Raw genomic sequence first — 15,185 nt, 5'->3', positions numbered from 1 at the left:
ATTCAGATAAGACTCTATGGAGGCAACAGTGCTATGTTTTCCCTTTGGATAAGTCTATATTTCTGGATCCTGAGGTATTGCGCTCACACATATAGTAAGGACACATATGTATTAGGAATGTACTGTACTCGGCCAATGAGTGGACAGAGCCTTTTACTCCCACAATTCTTCCTGTGTTATTTAAGTTTCTTATTGGGATATATCTGTTGGTAAAGTCTTCGCTCAGAATATTTTAGTTCTCTTTTAAACACCTATACCTTTTAGTTGAAATATTTGCAAAATGTAATCCTAAAAAAATAAATGTATTGTAATTATTTTTCTCTTCGTTTTGTTTTTCTCTTGACTTTGCTTGGAGTCACTTACTTGCATTTATTTATTATAAAACTGCTTGGCCACACATTTTCTTGATCCTATCTAATAGCTCTTCCGTGTGTTCTAACTAAAACTTGGAGCATTTGTAATTTGAAGTAATTGTAGGTGTAATGGTTGAAAATGATGTTGTCTCCTGTTATTAGATTTATTTCCATAGCTCTGCAGTGATTATTGTTTTTTATGCATTATAGCAATGGGACAAGTTTTACTACAATTGCTTAAAGTCTCTATTTATACAGTGTTGGATTTATTTTGGTGACTTCATTTATGTTAGTATGATTTTTTTAATGCTGCTGTATAAATGATGTGTTACAACCCTTAACTTTTATTTTCATTGAACAGTGTCTCCTTTGCACGTCTTTGGTTGTTGCAGGTTCTATGATGTATAGAGGCTTCACCAAAGTATTATTATTATTATTATTATTATTACTATTACAGTGAAGATGTCACTGGTGAGAGGGAAAGGCATTTTCACGATATTCTGTCCTAAGGACTCTAATGTAGTTCTAATTTGCCTTTCAGTTAATTACTTTGTGTGTGTGGTTCAAAAAATCAAGTCTGCTATATGCACGAACTTGCTTATGATCTATAATATTGCACAGTTTGTTTTCTACACACTGCTAAAAACACTAGCTCCGTTATAGTAGATTAAAAATTGTGACAGTTTGACAAAATCTGCTCTCTAGATGCATAACTGAACCTACTTACACATACATAGAAACACACACATACACATGTATTGACACTCCAGGGTTTTAAATGTTTTTTTTTAAGTAAATGTGCTGTTTTATTGCAATTTACTTGCACTTGGTTCTGCAGTGTTTTGCCATCTTCTGCCTGTGATCTTAAAACCCCACTAGGTCTTGAGCTGCTTTTCTGCTTAATAAAGCCTTAGGGGCAATGGCACAGAGGCTGATTTGGAGTGTTTGGTAAATTCTTTAAATGTCATCTGGGTGAAAAAATTGATGAAAAATGTAAGCTACAGTACAGGAACATAGAACATTAGTCGGGTATTACATCAGAGATTTCACATGTTTTGGTATAAAAAGTATGTGTCTTAGTGTCCGTATAAGAAAGCTCATATTTAAATGCATTATAAAGTAATATTTTTACACTGTATATTTAGTTGTTTTGTATATATGTTTTTATCATCACTTGATTAATGTGATTATGGATGCCCTGTGTCCATGATCCCATATAATATCATTTTGCAGAATTTGAACACTAAGCAAGTGACAAGAATTAATCCAACCTTTAAAGTCACAAAACTCATAATCGTAAAATCATAACACTATACAACTGAAGATGACACATTTCTCACGTCACAATTTAAAAATAAATTGCTTACATTGGAAAAATGGTTATACCCAAATCAGGGTTCCCATTTTCTTTGCATTTGTTCGATTTTTAATGGTGGACACAGGATCTGGGCAAATGCAGATAATTATGTATTGAGTCCCTTACATCTCCTGTTTATTTAAATCCTTAAGAAGCCAAAGTTCCTCTAACTTTTTTTTTCCTGTCAGCTGGCTAAATATTTCGCAAAACATTGCACAATTTATTGTGAAACATTTTTTTTTGATGTTGCAGAAAATTGCTAGCAGATAAAAGCCTCATTAAATACCACACCTAACCTTATGGTTATTTAGAGAATACATTGTTCCCTGTGTTCTTTATACATTTCTGTGCTTTGGTTCTTATAATTACCTTAATTTCTTACAGCTGTTTAGCACAAGTGTATCTGTGTTATGAAATACACAAAAATGAATCCGTTATACCCCAAGGCTACTCCCTTTTGAACTGTGGGTGGAGCACTTTCACCTTCCAAACAGTTCAGTTTTCTAACAGTAGAAAAAGTCATTTCTTTTTCACTTACTTTCTATTTATTTACTTTCTATTTCCTTTTATTTTTGTATTAAAAATGAATTTGCTTAATTCTCTCTTGTTTCCATGTATCTGCTCAGTCAGCCTACTCTTCAATCTGTAACAATTTGAGTAATAACAAACAAGGGAAAGTTGTGCTCACCACTAGTTTTTAAAATCATTAGGCGGGGGTGCAATGAGGGTGTGACCACAAAAAACATATAGACAAATACAAGATTCCTCTGCACTCAACCCATTATCAATATATTTAAGACAGCGACATTTTGTGCATACTGCTACTGAAAAATGCCTTACCCTTTAAACAAAGGGATTGTTTGTCCATATATTGCAATATATTTAAGCGTCAAAGTCATCCCATATCTGGCCAGTCCTATGCTCACTTTTTTCATCTGATTCATTAAGGAATCAGATGAAAATTGAGCATAGGACTGGCCAGATATGGGATGACTTTGACGTAGTTGGCCAGCTTAAATATATTGCAATATATGGACAAACAATCCCTGTTTTGTTTAAAGGGTAAGGCATTTTTCAGTAGCAGTATGCACAAAATGTCGCTGTCTTAAATATATTGATAATGGGTTGAGTGCAGAGGAATCTTGTATTAGACAATTTGAGTAATGTCAGCAGCTAATGTATCCGTAGTAACTTTGGTAACGTTTTTGGAGTATGCTCAAAATAGGCTGAATTAGTGATGCATAGATGCATCGGATACCTGCATGTCAGGTGGGTCCAGGTCCCCAAACAGGGTTGCTAATGCTGGTTTAGAAGGTTGGCAGCTCCTGATGCTGGGTATTTCCAGAATTACCACCTACAGTCCCTGTTTACTATAGCCCTTTCTTTTTCAACAAGGCCTCTCCCCCCATGACACACCGGTGGGTTTGAGTCAAGGGTTGCTCAACTGCTATGGGCAGGGTTTGGGCTGGATGTGGGTTACAGATTTAGTGACTGGCACATCACAGGGGAATATGTTGCCGTTAAGAAATGTATCAACTAAATGAGCACATTTTAACAGTTTATTATTATAGTTATTTTTAACATTTATTTATAAAAAAAACTATATAATCTGCAGTGTTGTACAATAAGTGGATGCAAACACTGTTCATTATTGCCAGTGTAGTCTAGTTCTATTAGTCATTAGTTATATTAGTCATATTCAGGGTTGGACTGGCACATTCAGCCTACCGGGTTCCAAACCTCGGGGGCCCCATGCACATACGTAAAAGCTTGAGCCCCGTGCGCATGCGCAAAGACTGGCACGTCTTTCGCAAAATCAGCGCACCACACAGATCGGGGAGTGGGTCTGGGCCGATATACCGCTGGCCCAGTCAGACCCTGGTCATATTATTTTAGAGACTGTTCCCCTAGATCAGTGCTGTCCAACTGGTGGATGCGGCCCATAACCCTCCCTTTTGTGGCCCCCCTTATGAAAGTCTTCCTGCTGTGACTGTTTCCCTTGTGTAAGCTTTAAAAGGTATCCGTACTGAGATTAAATGAAGCCTGCATTGTGTATACCTCAAATTCAGACAGTAAGCGCCTGCATTGTTCACTATGAGGCTATGAGTAATTGCCCATTTGGCACGAAACACGATAGGTGATGCATGTCCTAATAAATGCTTTTTAATTTTTATATATTTTTTTGCTACTGCCTTTATTTATTAGCAAGTCTCACTATCAAACTGTTTTTTACTGTTGGTAATACCCTTGGACTGGGCTGTTTTGTAGTGAGACATCACCTTATTACACTATTTTTGTACTTCTGTGCTTATTTTTATATTGGAATCAGACATGCACACATTTTTTCCCCTTTTTGTGTTCTATTTATATTTGAATGGTTGCTTTTTGTTTAAGGCTATCCACTTAACATGGCCTCCTCAGTTTTTTGGTGACTTCCTATCACCGAATTGTGTAGTGTTTATTCTTATAAAACTTGTACTGTTCCTTTGGCCTTCATATTGTATTCTGTGGTCTTTGTAGTTGTAATGTTACTGTTCCTACAGTAAATGATGGGGTTTTTTTTTGTAAATCTTGTGGTTATTTAAAAGAAGTTTGAGCGATACCTCTCTGTTTGGTTTATTTCATTTTTGTGGTCATTAGATATACTATTTTGCTGTGTATAATCACATGATTGGTTGAATTTAATGTCATTCTTTGTATAATTTGTGGTTATTTTTTACTATGTTTCACTCATTTTATTTATTGTATATTTTACAGGAATTATATTTACTTTACTTTACTTTACCACAATTGAGGATTGGTTTCATTTAATGTCAACCATTAGTTTTGAACATTAACATGGCTTTAGAGAATTAATGATAGCAAGCATTTAGTCATACACAACCCATTATTACCTAGTAGGGTAAATGGAAGATCATATATGAAGTAAGATTGTGGTGTTTTGAGAATAAGGTTTGAGCTAGTAATCCATGTGGTTTGTTCAAAAATCAATGAACAAAATCTTATGAACGTATTTCTACGTGTTCTTGTAGTTTTTATGTCCCTTTTCGAAGTAAAGCATTTATGTTTTCCCCCTCAAAGATAAATAGATTTCTGGTTTTTAGGTGGGCATATCAGAGACTTGATGGTTCATAAAGCTGTCCCATAATAAAAAAAAAAGTTGAGTGAGTGGCCATATTGTCCTTTTGAAGTCAGTAACACAAATCTTCTTATTTGGTTAATTGGAAACGACTTCGGTTGTTTTTTCCCTCTGTAAATTAGGTAGAATTTGTATGTGCAAAATTTTTAGTTTTATGGACCTTTATTTATGTAACAAAAAATCTGCTACTGGAGAAAACAACATTTCCTGTGCTGTGCATGCTTACTGCCCAGGGATCCCTGTACAAGAGACAAGAAAACAGAAATAGAATCTGGGCCTGTGCCTTTTTCAGTATAAAGGTGTGCTAGCAAGGGTCTGGTGTTATCAATCATTAGGGGTGCCTAATGAACTGTCACCCCCCGAGATTGATCCTTTCCTTGTCTTTTCACCAGCACACCAATAAAAGATAAAACAATCACTTGTACTGGTCTACTGCAGTTATTAATGGAGGATGATACTGCTTGTTTTGTCTGGACAAGGAAATATTGTCATTATTCATCCATTACTAAAAAGTAATAAAATAGAAATAAACATAGAATTACATAAAAAAATCTAAATATGTGGCAGTAGGTAATATATTTAAGGGGTGGTTCACCAGTACAGTTGTTATCTTGGTGCTCCCAGAGGTAGTCTTTGAGTTTCGTTTTAAAAACACTTAAGGATTCTCTCCGGAGAGATTCAGGAATGGCATTCCAAATATAAGGAGCCGCAAGAGATAAGGGTTTGATACGGGAAACCGCAGTAGTAGTGGAGGGTTCAACCAAGCGGTTGCTTGGAGAGGAGCGGAGGTTTTGGCCAGGTACATATAGAGAAACAAGAGATGAGGTGTAGTTAGGTGCAGAATGGAGGGCTTTGAAAGACTTAAGCAGGGGAGGGGCCGGAACCCTTTTGGATGAGAGGTGTATAATTCTGGCAGCAGTGTTTAATACAGACTGTAGAGGGGAGTGATGGGAGTTAGGGAGGCCAGTTAGTAGTAGGCTACAGTAATCTAGTCAGGATAGGATGAGAGCGCCTTGGTCGTATCAGGTGAAAGGAAGGGACGGATTTTGGAAATATAGTGTAAGAAAAAGTGACTGGTTTTGGCACTGGTGTTAATACGATCAGAGTGGGAGAGGGAGGAGTCAAAGATTACCCCCAGTGTTGACAGGGTTAATAAGCATGCCATCAACCGCTAGTAAAAAGGGGTGTAGGACCAGGCTTAGGTAGAAAGATGATTATTTCAGTTTTTGTTAGGTTGAGTTTGAGGTGGCATTGGTTCATCCAATTTGGGATAGCTAGGAGGCAGTTAGAGATTTGAGCCTCTGTTTCAGCTGTTAATGAAGGGGGGGGATAAATATATTTGGGTTATCCTATTGTTACCTTCTTCTGACTTTATAGTTTTCAAACGGGGTTCACTGAGCCCATCTAAAAAACAGAGTTCCATAAAGTTAAAAATATATTGTTTTTGCTACTTTGTATTAATCATCCTTTTATGCTGGCCTCTCCTGTTCATACTCCAGTCTCTTATTCAAATCAGTGTATGGTTGCTAGGGTAATTTGGACCCTAGCAACCAGATTGCTGAAACTACAAACTGGAGAGCTGCCAAATAAAAAGCTAAAGAATTGAAATAAAAAAAACAAAAAAAAAAAATTAAAACCAATTGCATATTGTCTCAGAATATAACTATTCTTAAATGCTTAGCTTAAATCTCTGCACAGTCCCCTATACATGGTCCTTGTGTCCGCTTTACAAGAAACATTGGGCAAAGTTTAGGGTGCAAAGGGGCCCTCCTCTGGTGAAGCACCCAATGGTGCTAAAACGTTCCAGGAGGGAGTGGCTAGCATGAGGTAGACCCTGCCTTATTATGATATAATGCATTTATATTTATTTTCACAATTTTTAGTATTATTTGCTGTTGTGAATTTGCACAAATAAATGGTTGAAGTGAGTCACTTTTCATGTCTTATTGATTATTTGCCAGGGTGCAAAGGAGCCATGGAATAAAAGCCTAACTTAAAGTTTACTGCATCGCTAAATTGTGTGCATGTTACAGCTACCCACAATTATGTTTTCCGGATGAGGAATCTTTTCTTAATTTGTTTCACCATACCTACTACTTCCAAAAGAATCCTTTAATCATTCATTAAAGGAGAAATAACCCCCAACAAGAAAAGCCACTACCTACTACTCCCCCACATAGTTAGTTACCCCTAAAATTGCCCCTAAGAGTTTGCTCATTTCACATTTTCACTGCCCCCCTTGGTAAATATGCTCTGAAAAATCACATTAAAATGAATAGTGATTGGTGGAATTTTACTATGGTGAAATGTGGCAAGCTCTAGTTTTAGTGTTTGGTAAATATGCCCCACTGTCTCTAGGATCAGGAGCCATTTCTTTGGTCAAATAATTTGGCCAAATATTTGCACGAAATTCCCAATTCTAAACAAAAGTCTTAAAAGAGAACTAAACCATAAAAATGAATATGGCTAAAGATGGCGTATTTTATATGCTGAACTTATTGTACCAGCCTAAAGTTTCAGATTCTCAATATCAGCAATGATTCAGTACTTCAAGCTTGTCACAGGGGGTCACCATCTTGGAAAGTGCCTGTGACACTCACATGCTCAGTGGGCTCTGAGCAGCTGTTAAGAAACTAAGCTTAGGGGTTGTTACAAATTATCCAGCAGAAAATGAGGTTGGCCTCTAATGTAAGCTGATGCTACAGGGCTGATTATTAAATTCTGATGCTAATTGCACTGGTTTATGTGCTGCCTTGTATTAATTATCTGTATTAATTACTAATCAGCCTTATATTATGACATTTCTATTCTATGTGTACTGTATATTGTGAGTGGGTCCCTAAGCTCAGTAAGTGACAGCAGCACAAAGAATGTGCAGTGAATCAGCAGAAAAGAAGATGGGGAGCTACTGGGGCATTTTTGGAGACACAGATCTTTACTGCTAAAGGGCTGTGGTTGCCTTGGGCTGGTACAGAAGCACAAAAAATAATGTACAACATTTCTAACCTACTTCTTTAGTTAGGCTTTAGTTCTCCTTTAAGAGTATTTTAAGCTAAATTAGAAATCCAGGAATACATTCAGCAATAACTGGTGCACAATATCACTGTTTGTGGTTTATGAACACAAAACTGACAAAAGAAATCCCCATTCTCTAAATCTAAATCTTATAAATGTGAGCGAGTTCGGTTTTCTCTTCTGGGCTATTTAACCAACAGAGGTTCACAGACAAGTAATGATTACAAGCACGTTCCAGCTGTGTGTGTACTTGCCATTCATTCGAAGAAAAGGCAGTCTTGTTATAGTTTTATATGTTACAAATAATAATAAAAAATGAATGTCAAAATAGCTTGGTGCAATAATTTAGCTTGCATACTGCAGCTAATATTTTCATTTTCGCTAGAAAACAACACCCTAGCTACCAGCTCATTTAGCTGCTTCTTTCAGATGCACTGCATTCCAGTGCTATGAGTCATGCACAAATCTTCATGGCATTACAGATGCAAAACCTTTCCTGGAACTTACAGCTAAAGTTTTGTGTGAACAGTAGTTTCACTATCACACCCGTTAAGAACATTTAGATGCATTTCAGCATTAAAACTAAAGCTGCAGATCCTAAAAGGGAAGATATTTTGTGTTTTCCAAGTAGCAACTATTTTACCACTATTTTTACTATTTTCTCTGCATATTTGCATGTGAAAAATGCTATATATGTAGTGAGCTGTCATGTCATTATTATTTTAACTTTCTGCATTGTTTTTGGATAACTATAAAAAAACACCCTTTATGTCCTACATAAATATCCATCCATCTGTTATTTCTTACTTATGCTTAAAGGGCAGAAAATAAAGTGCTAGAATCCTCAAAAATTCATTGAGGAGGGGGATTTAACAGAAAGAATAAAATATAGTATAGTATTTTTTTTAAAAAATTTTTTTGTTTTTTGTTTTTTTAAAAAAATTGTTAACACCCACCGTGATTATTAACAGTGATAATAGTGTTCTTTTATTTAAATAAAAGAACACTATTATCACTGTTAATAATCACGGTGGGTGTTAACAATTTTTTTAAAAAAAACAAAAAACAAAAAAATTTTTTAAAAAAAATACTATACTATATTTTATTCTTTCTGTTAAATCCCCCTCCTCAATGAATTTTTGAGGATTCTAGCACTTTATTTTCTGTACTTGGAGATCGTCTCAAACAGGTGGAGGAGGACCTGCAAGTGCTGAACTGTGGGGAAACCAAAGTTTGTCCTTGGATACAACCTGATATATTTGGATTATGCTTAAAGGGGTTGTTCACCTTCCAAATGCTTTTTTTTTTTTTTTTTTTAGTTCATTTGTTTTCAGATACCAGAAGTAAACAGTTTGTTTAATTGCTTTCTGTTTCTTATGTTGATCAGTTTTCTAATATTGACTTTTAGACATTAATGTTCCTCTCTCTGATGTTTCAGTGTAAGGAAGTTACCTGGTGGTCTAGTGGGCAGCGGGGTCCAGCGATGCGTCCCTGGCGTGGACGGCCGCTGCTGCGCTGCTCCCTTCCTGGTTCCGGGTTCCCCTATGGCGCGTGTTCGTTTTCGTAAAGTCGCAGGCGCATTGGCACGAAATTCAAACAGTATAAAGGGGAAATTTAGTTTTCAGCAAGTTGCCCGTTGTTAGGTTCTATTGGCAGAAGTGAGAGCGGAGACCAGGGAGCTTAGCTTGGGTTCAGGATATAGGGTGCCGAACGTAACATTCAGTCTGGGAGCCCAGTAATCCAGGTGCAGTCTCTGAACTAGTACAGTTTGCTACATTAGTTGGTACATTTCTTAGCAGCATCTGCAAAATGTTGGCAACTTTTGTTATAAGTTATAACAGCTGACTTTTAAAGATTAAGTAACCGAATCACATCAGTCACCGCAGCACAGAACCACAAATCTGTAGCACAAATAAGCCATTTCCTGTACCAGTGTGAAGCTCCACTCCCTTTACTCTGCTTCTTCAACTGGTTAGACAGTGAGAAAAGTCTTTAATGAGCATGCTTAAAAATCGGAGCTGTCAGAGTACGTCCCCATGCCTCTATATGTGCAAGCACATGCCTGTCACATATAGAGGCAAGCCTGGCTAGTAATATCACACGTGGAGAGAAGAATACAGCTGCCAAAAAGAGTGGACTTTATCTGGCTGCCTTGTCAGGAAAAAAGAATGGATTTTATCATGGCTGCTTTGTCATGAAAACAATGGTGGGAGAGGGGCTCTGAAGAGGTGTTAAGCAAACTACTAAATACACTAATTCGTTTGTATGCAACCTATATCCAGTAGGTATTAAGCAGTTTACATCTCCAAAATGAAATGTTAAACTTCACTAAAAGAAAAACAGTGAAAATAAAAAAAATATAAATGTTTATATAATAAGGAAATAAAAAAAATACTTTATTTCTAGTGTACTGTCTTAAACAGAACTGAAATAAAAGGTGAATAAAATGGAAGGTGAACAACTGCTTTAACGCCCTTACAACATATAGATACTGGTTTACTTGGCTCTTGAGAATTTAATGATACATACTTGACCTATAACCTGCTTCCCAGCTTTACAAGGTAGTACTGTATTTTCAATGGACAGCTTGGCTTTTATGTTTTAGTCAGGTGTTGTTGAAATTGCTGCACAGTTGAACTTGATGCAGGTGATGGATACTGGGAGAAAATTAGCAATAGTGCAAATCTGGATGCAGGTTGCTCACGCCAACTAAGGGATGCCACAAAGGAATGACATTTGTATGCTTTTTTCTTGTGTGCTATTCTATTCGCCTATAACCTGTAATTGTAATGCTTTAATTCAGTGTTGTCAAATTGGTGGCTAGCAGGCCGCATCCATCCATCCATCCATCCCATCTTTGTGTGGCCCAACACATGAAAGTCTGCCTGTTGTGACTGTTTACCTTGTCTAAAATTTAAATCCGTACTGAGATTAACTGGCCCCTGCATTGTGTAAACCTCAAATACAGACAGTAAACTCCTGCATTGCTCACACCTGTAATCTCCCCCTGCATTGTTCACACTTGTAACACCTCTACTTTTCACACCCGAAAATCCTGTACTGTTTTTACTTCAGACCCAGACTGAAAGTGCCCCCATTGTTCACCTGTTCTCGCCTAAGAAAAACGGCTGGAGAGGCACCATCATTGTTTCACTGTATGTAGCACAATATTAACTGTTCATCTTAGAGTTGTCCTGATTGGTGTCCCTGTCTCCTGCTGTATTCTGCCTTTCCTATGCTCCCTGTGTGTGCCATACTCTGCCTGCCCTATGCTCCCTGTGTTTGCCATACTTTGCCTGTCCTATGTTCCCTGTTTGTACAATGCTCTACCTGTCCTGTGTGCCCTCTGTGTGGCATATGAGTGATATCCCTGCAGTAAGCACCAACCATTTGTTTTTCTGGTGTGCTACCACCAGTCATGCAAACGCCTTACTCCAAAACTGCACTACAGATGCATATTATTATATTGCAGCGCAGGTAGTTTCCTTCTCCCTTAATTACTCGACTACCTTGGGTCTAATGATTATATTTTCACCATAGGCACAATCTGCATTTGTATTTCAGGGCTCCAATAAGCACGTGTTTTAGTTGTATGTAGTGAATTGCTCTGGATTGACACGCTCATCTAGCAACTGTGTAAAATGGAAAATTTACCGTTACATTTAAAAGTGTAATTTTTAAGCAACTTTGCCATATACATTCATTACCATTTTTTTTGTTTTTTTAAGAGATATATATATATATATATATATATATATATATATATATATATATATATATATATATATATATATATATATTAAAAGCAGGGTTTGTCTCTTTCTATTCTCTGCCCTGATTGCTCAGACTGTTAAAACAACTTAAGACTGGCTGATTAACAGATCTGTCTTTGCTGGGAACTCAGACTTTTGCAAAATGATTTAAAAACGAACAGCTAGGTGTAATGCTGCTTTTAATAACAAGTGTTTTTACAAATTTAAAAGCACTGAAAAATATTAATAAATGTATATTGGAAAGGTGCTTAGAATTATGTTTTCTTTTATTAGGCAAATTTTTATTTTGGGGTTGACTGGCGCTTTGTACTAAAGATAGTTTAAGTAAGGAATTGTTCAGTAAGTCTCAGATATGTAACATCGACCTATTTGAATCCATTTTTTTGTCTTTGATCTACTTTTCCTTTCTTATTTTTAACCCAGAAAAATGTGAAAAAGAAAATATGGATTTAGAAGACACAACTCTTTATAGGAATAAATCCATTCAAACTGATATAGAAGACCGATCTATATTGGAAGATAACAGCAATAGCCAACCCATCAAAGGTAAATTTTAAAAAATGGTATTTGCAAATTATTAGCATTATCCTAATAAAGGTATTTGCATTTAGTAGCATTATCTTGAAAATAAATTAAAGGGAAATGCTTCTCTTTGTACATCTTTAAGATATTTTAAATGAGATCATATATTATTTATTACAGGTAGCTATAATTTTAATGGAACCTCAACAGAGTGTATTTAAAAACAAAAACACCAGAAATAATGTTTATCTAAAATACTGAGCTGAAAAACGAACTATTTTCTTTATATGACCATACTGCATGTGCCAAAAACCTGTCTACTTAGTCCCTGCAGACAAAGTCAGCAGCTTATTGACCCATGTATGGTCTTTTAGCAGTTCAGAGTACAACAACCACGATCCGATGTTCTTTTTAGATGGGTGCCGAAGGGACCCGCCCCAGTTCAAAAAGGCAATCAACTGCAGAAAAGTTTATATCAAAAACGATATAAGTCCCAAGGCCTCTTCAAGTAAAATAAAATTAATTTATTGTTATTCACATTAAAACAGTATCTAGTACATACTACCCCACATATCCCACCTTACGCGTTTCGCACCCTCCGGCGCTTAGTCATAAGTGTATCTCACACACATGTGACTAAGCGCCGGAGGGTGCGAAACGCGTAAGGTGGGATATGTGGGGTAGTATGTACTAGATACTGTTTTAATGTGAATAACAATAAATTAATTTTGTTTTTACTTGAAGAGGCCTTGGGACTTGTATCGTTTTTGATATAAACTTTTGGGCTCACCAACAGACCTGACTGATAATGTGATCCTCATCAAACGGGGCTCTGTAATCCTACTGTATGTCCAGCTATGTTTTAAGCACTTAAAAGTACAGTGCAGTTCCATGCAAACACACACAACAGAGCAGAAGTTGGCCCAAAAAAGTCAAATTATTGATCCCTACTGATTAGCTTGCTTTAGTGACAGGTTCCTGCACTGTTGTTTCAATGCAGCTGGTAAATGCAACCTTTAACACCACCCCACACATATAAAAATAATTCAGTGACATATGGCTTTGTTTTACCATTTCACAACTGCTGTTTTTTCATGGGACAGGTGTTAAACAGATTAAGATACAGCCTCTTTTAAATAGATCCACTAAACAGATTAAGAAATGTTTGTTTCCATGCAAGATCTGAATTATGGTGCTAAACAAAACAGAATGTGTGTGAGATCACAGTCTTAAATTTTATAGTGCAAAAGAAAACTCTCCCAACTCACTCAGTTCTCAATTAGTCCGTTTAATAGGTATTTTATTGAAAATGTGTTCTGCCAGGTTAAAAAGCCTTCCCCAGAGGCTTTAGTAAGGGCATAATGTAATTACGCACCTCCCTTATTATTGGACAGAAAGTATCCCTTTCCAGTTGTCTCAGCCAATCGTGATTCATCCTGTAAGCTCACCACAGGATTTATATGGGCTATGTAATAAAAAGTGCAAAGTTTGCCCAGGTGTAGTTATCCATAAAAACAAAAAATGTCTGCCTTTAAACAGGTGACTAGCAGATGCCTTCTCCTGATCAGTTGATATATAACTAGACCACAAACAAAAAGAACTGATGAGCAAATACAGAACTCATTCAGTTGACTGCCTATAAACTCAGCTCTGGGTTTTTTTCAGCTGTATAAAGGAAGAACTGGTTATTCATTCTAACTGTTGCTGGTGTGTAACTTCCATCTGACAGTGTAGTGATTTTCACTTTTTCAGTGAACTTAATAGGGTTATGGCTTTACAAAAATGCAGGTCTTTCTTTTCTTACATTTTCCACTGCTCTCACACTGTAATGAGGCTCAATGTGCAAAAAGAAATCTCAGTTCAAATACTTGCACTGCACTGGTGCAGCTCTATTACAATACGACTGAGAGAGCAATTCAAAGACTAGAAAGACCTGCTTTTAGGAAAGCCATAATATTCAGCACAAACATTTTATTTAGGAACTATAGAAGCAACATGCTGTAACTATACTGTTTACTCAAAGGACCACTGTATCCTTAAGTGTTCTTGTAAAATTGTGTGTTGTACAGGGGAATACCAGTGTTGGCATTTCCGATTCCTTTGACCCATTGGATATCATGCAATACCCTCTGTTTAACTTAATACATATTGCTTCTATAAGCCTACACACTCTGCAAACCATGCTCCAAATAACACCCAAGGCAAGTATTCCAATCAGTTAACCATTTTTAAAGGTGAAATAACTACTTGTCACACAAAGTGCATACTTTGCAAATAAAATATTTAGGGGTCCATCCCTCTCTCCCTAAGGTCACTGCACCTGAGGAAGAAAGGAGGCACCCCCTCCCCTGAAACATTGAGGATACCACTACTATTTTCAAAGTGTGCACTTGTTGGCACAGGGAAGCCCTGGAGCTTCAATAATATATTAATGAAATTAGTTTTACTCTTTTAGTGGGAGTTTAAAGAAATAGAAATAAATCATACCTGCAAAAATCCCAAAATGATACCAAGATATAACCGTTTTACAGCTAGTGTATTTGTAACATCAAAAAAATTTTGATGTTACTGTTCCTTTAAAAATAAGTCAAACCAAATTAAACAAGGACCAAAAGAGTATTCTGCTTCTAAGGTCTAATGACAAAAATGGATTTTGCACTGGAGTTTTGTGACTTTGATATAAATTATAATGGGATTGTAGGGCTCTTTAATGTTCTCAAGGTACTGTACTCAAAACCTATAGCCTAATTTAAATCAACAGGGCACAATTCTTTATAATTCACAAAGGCACAAGGCAGGGATGCCCCATGCACCCCCCTTATTTGTGTTGGGAATAAATCCGGTGGTAGCAATATGAATATGTAACAATGTAAATACACACAAGGGCTAATTTACGACCAAAGCCACCACTGCAGTCTTGCAAAAAATGGATGCAACTTCTCATGGACATTAACACCATTTTTTTTAAGATACTTGTATCCAGAGATGTCGCTTGTACTTCTCTATAGTTGTTCACACCATCAGTA

The 15,185-nt window shown here is 36.6% G+C and overlaps 1 protein-coding gene across 8 annotated transcripts in view; it reads left to right on the top strand.

Moving 5' to 3' along the window:
* Positions 1–15,185, top strand: part of mdfic.S (MyoD family inhibitor domain containing S homeolog) — a 51,900-nt gene that overhangs the window by 12,080 nt on the left and 24,635 nt on the right. For 7 of the 8 annotated variants that reach the window (XM_041587527.1, XM_041587531.1, XM_041587530.1 and 4 more), the window contains 1 exon segment: positions 12,061–12,183. The exons of the other annotated variant lie outside the window; for it this stretch is intronic. In XM_041587527.1, the coding sequence (XP_041443461.1) occupies positions 12,061–12,183 (123 nt within the window). 8 annotated transcript variants of the gene reach the window in all.

Source organism: Xenopus laevis, chromosome 3S (genome assembly GCF_017654675.1).
Source record: "Xenopus laevis strain J_2021 chromosome 3S, Xenopus_laevis_v10.1, whole genome shotgun sequence".
NCBI lineage: Eukaryota > Metazoa > Chordata > Amphibia > Anura > Pipidae > Xenopus > Xenopus laevis.
The sequence above is the reverse complement of the archived record's forward strand: the minus strand, read 5'-3'. Positions and strand labels throughout refer to the sequence as shown.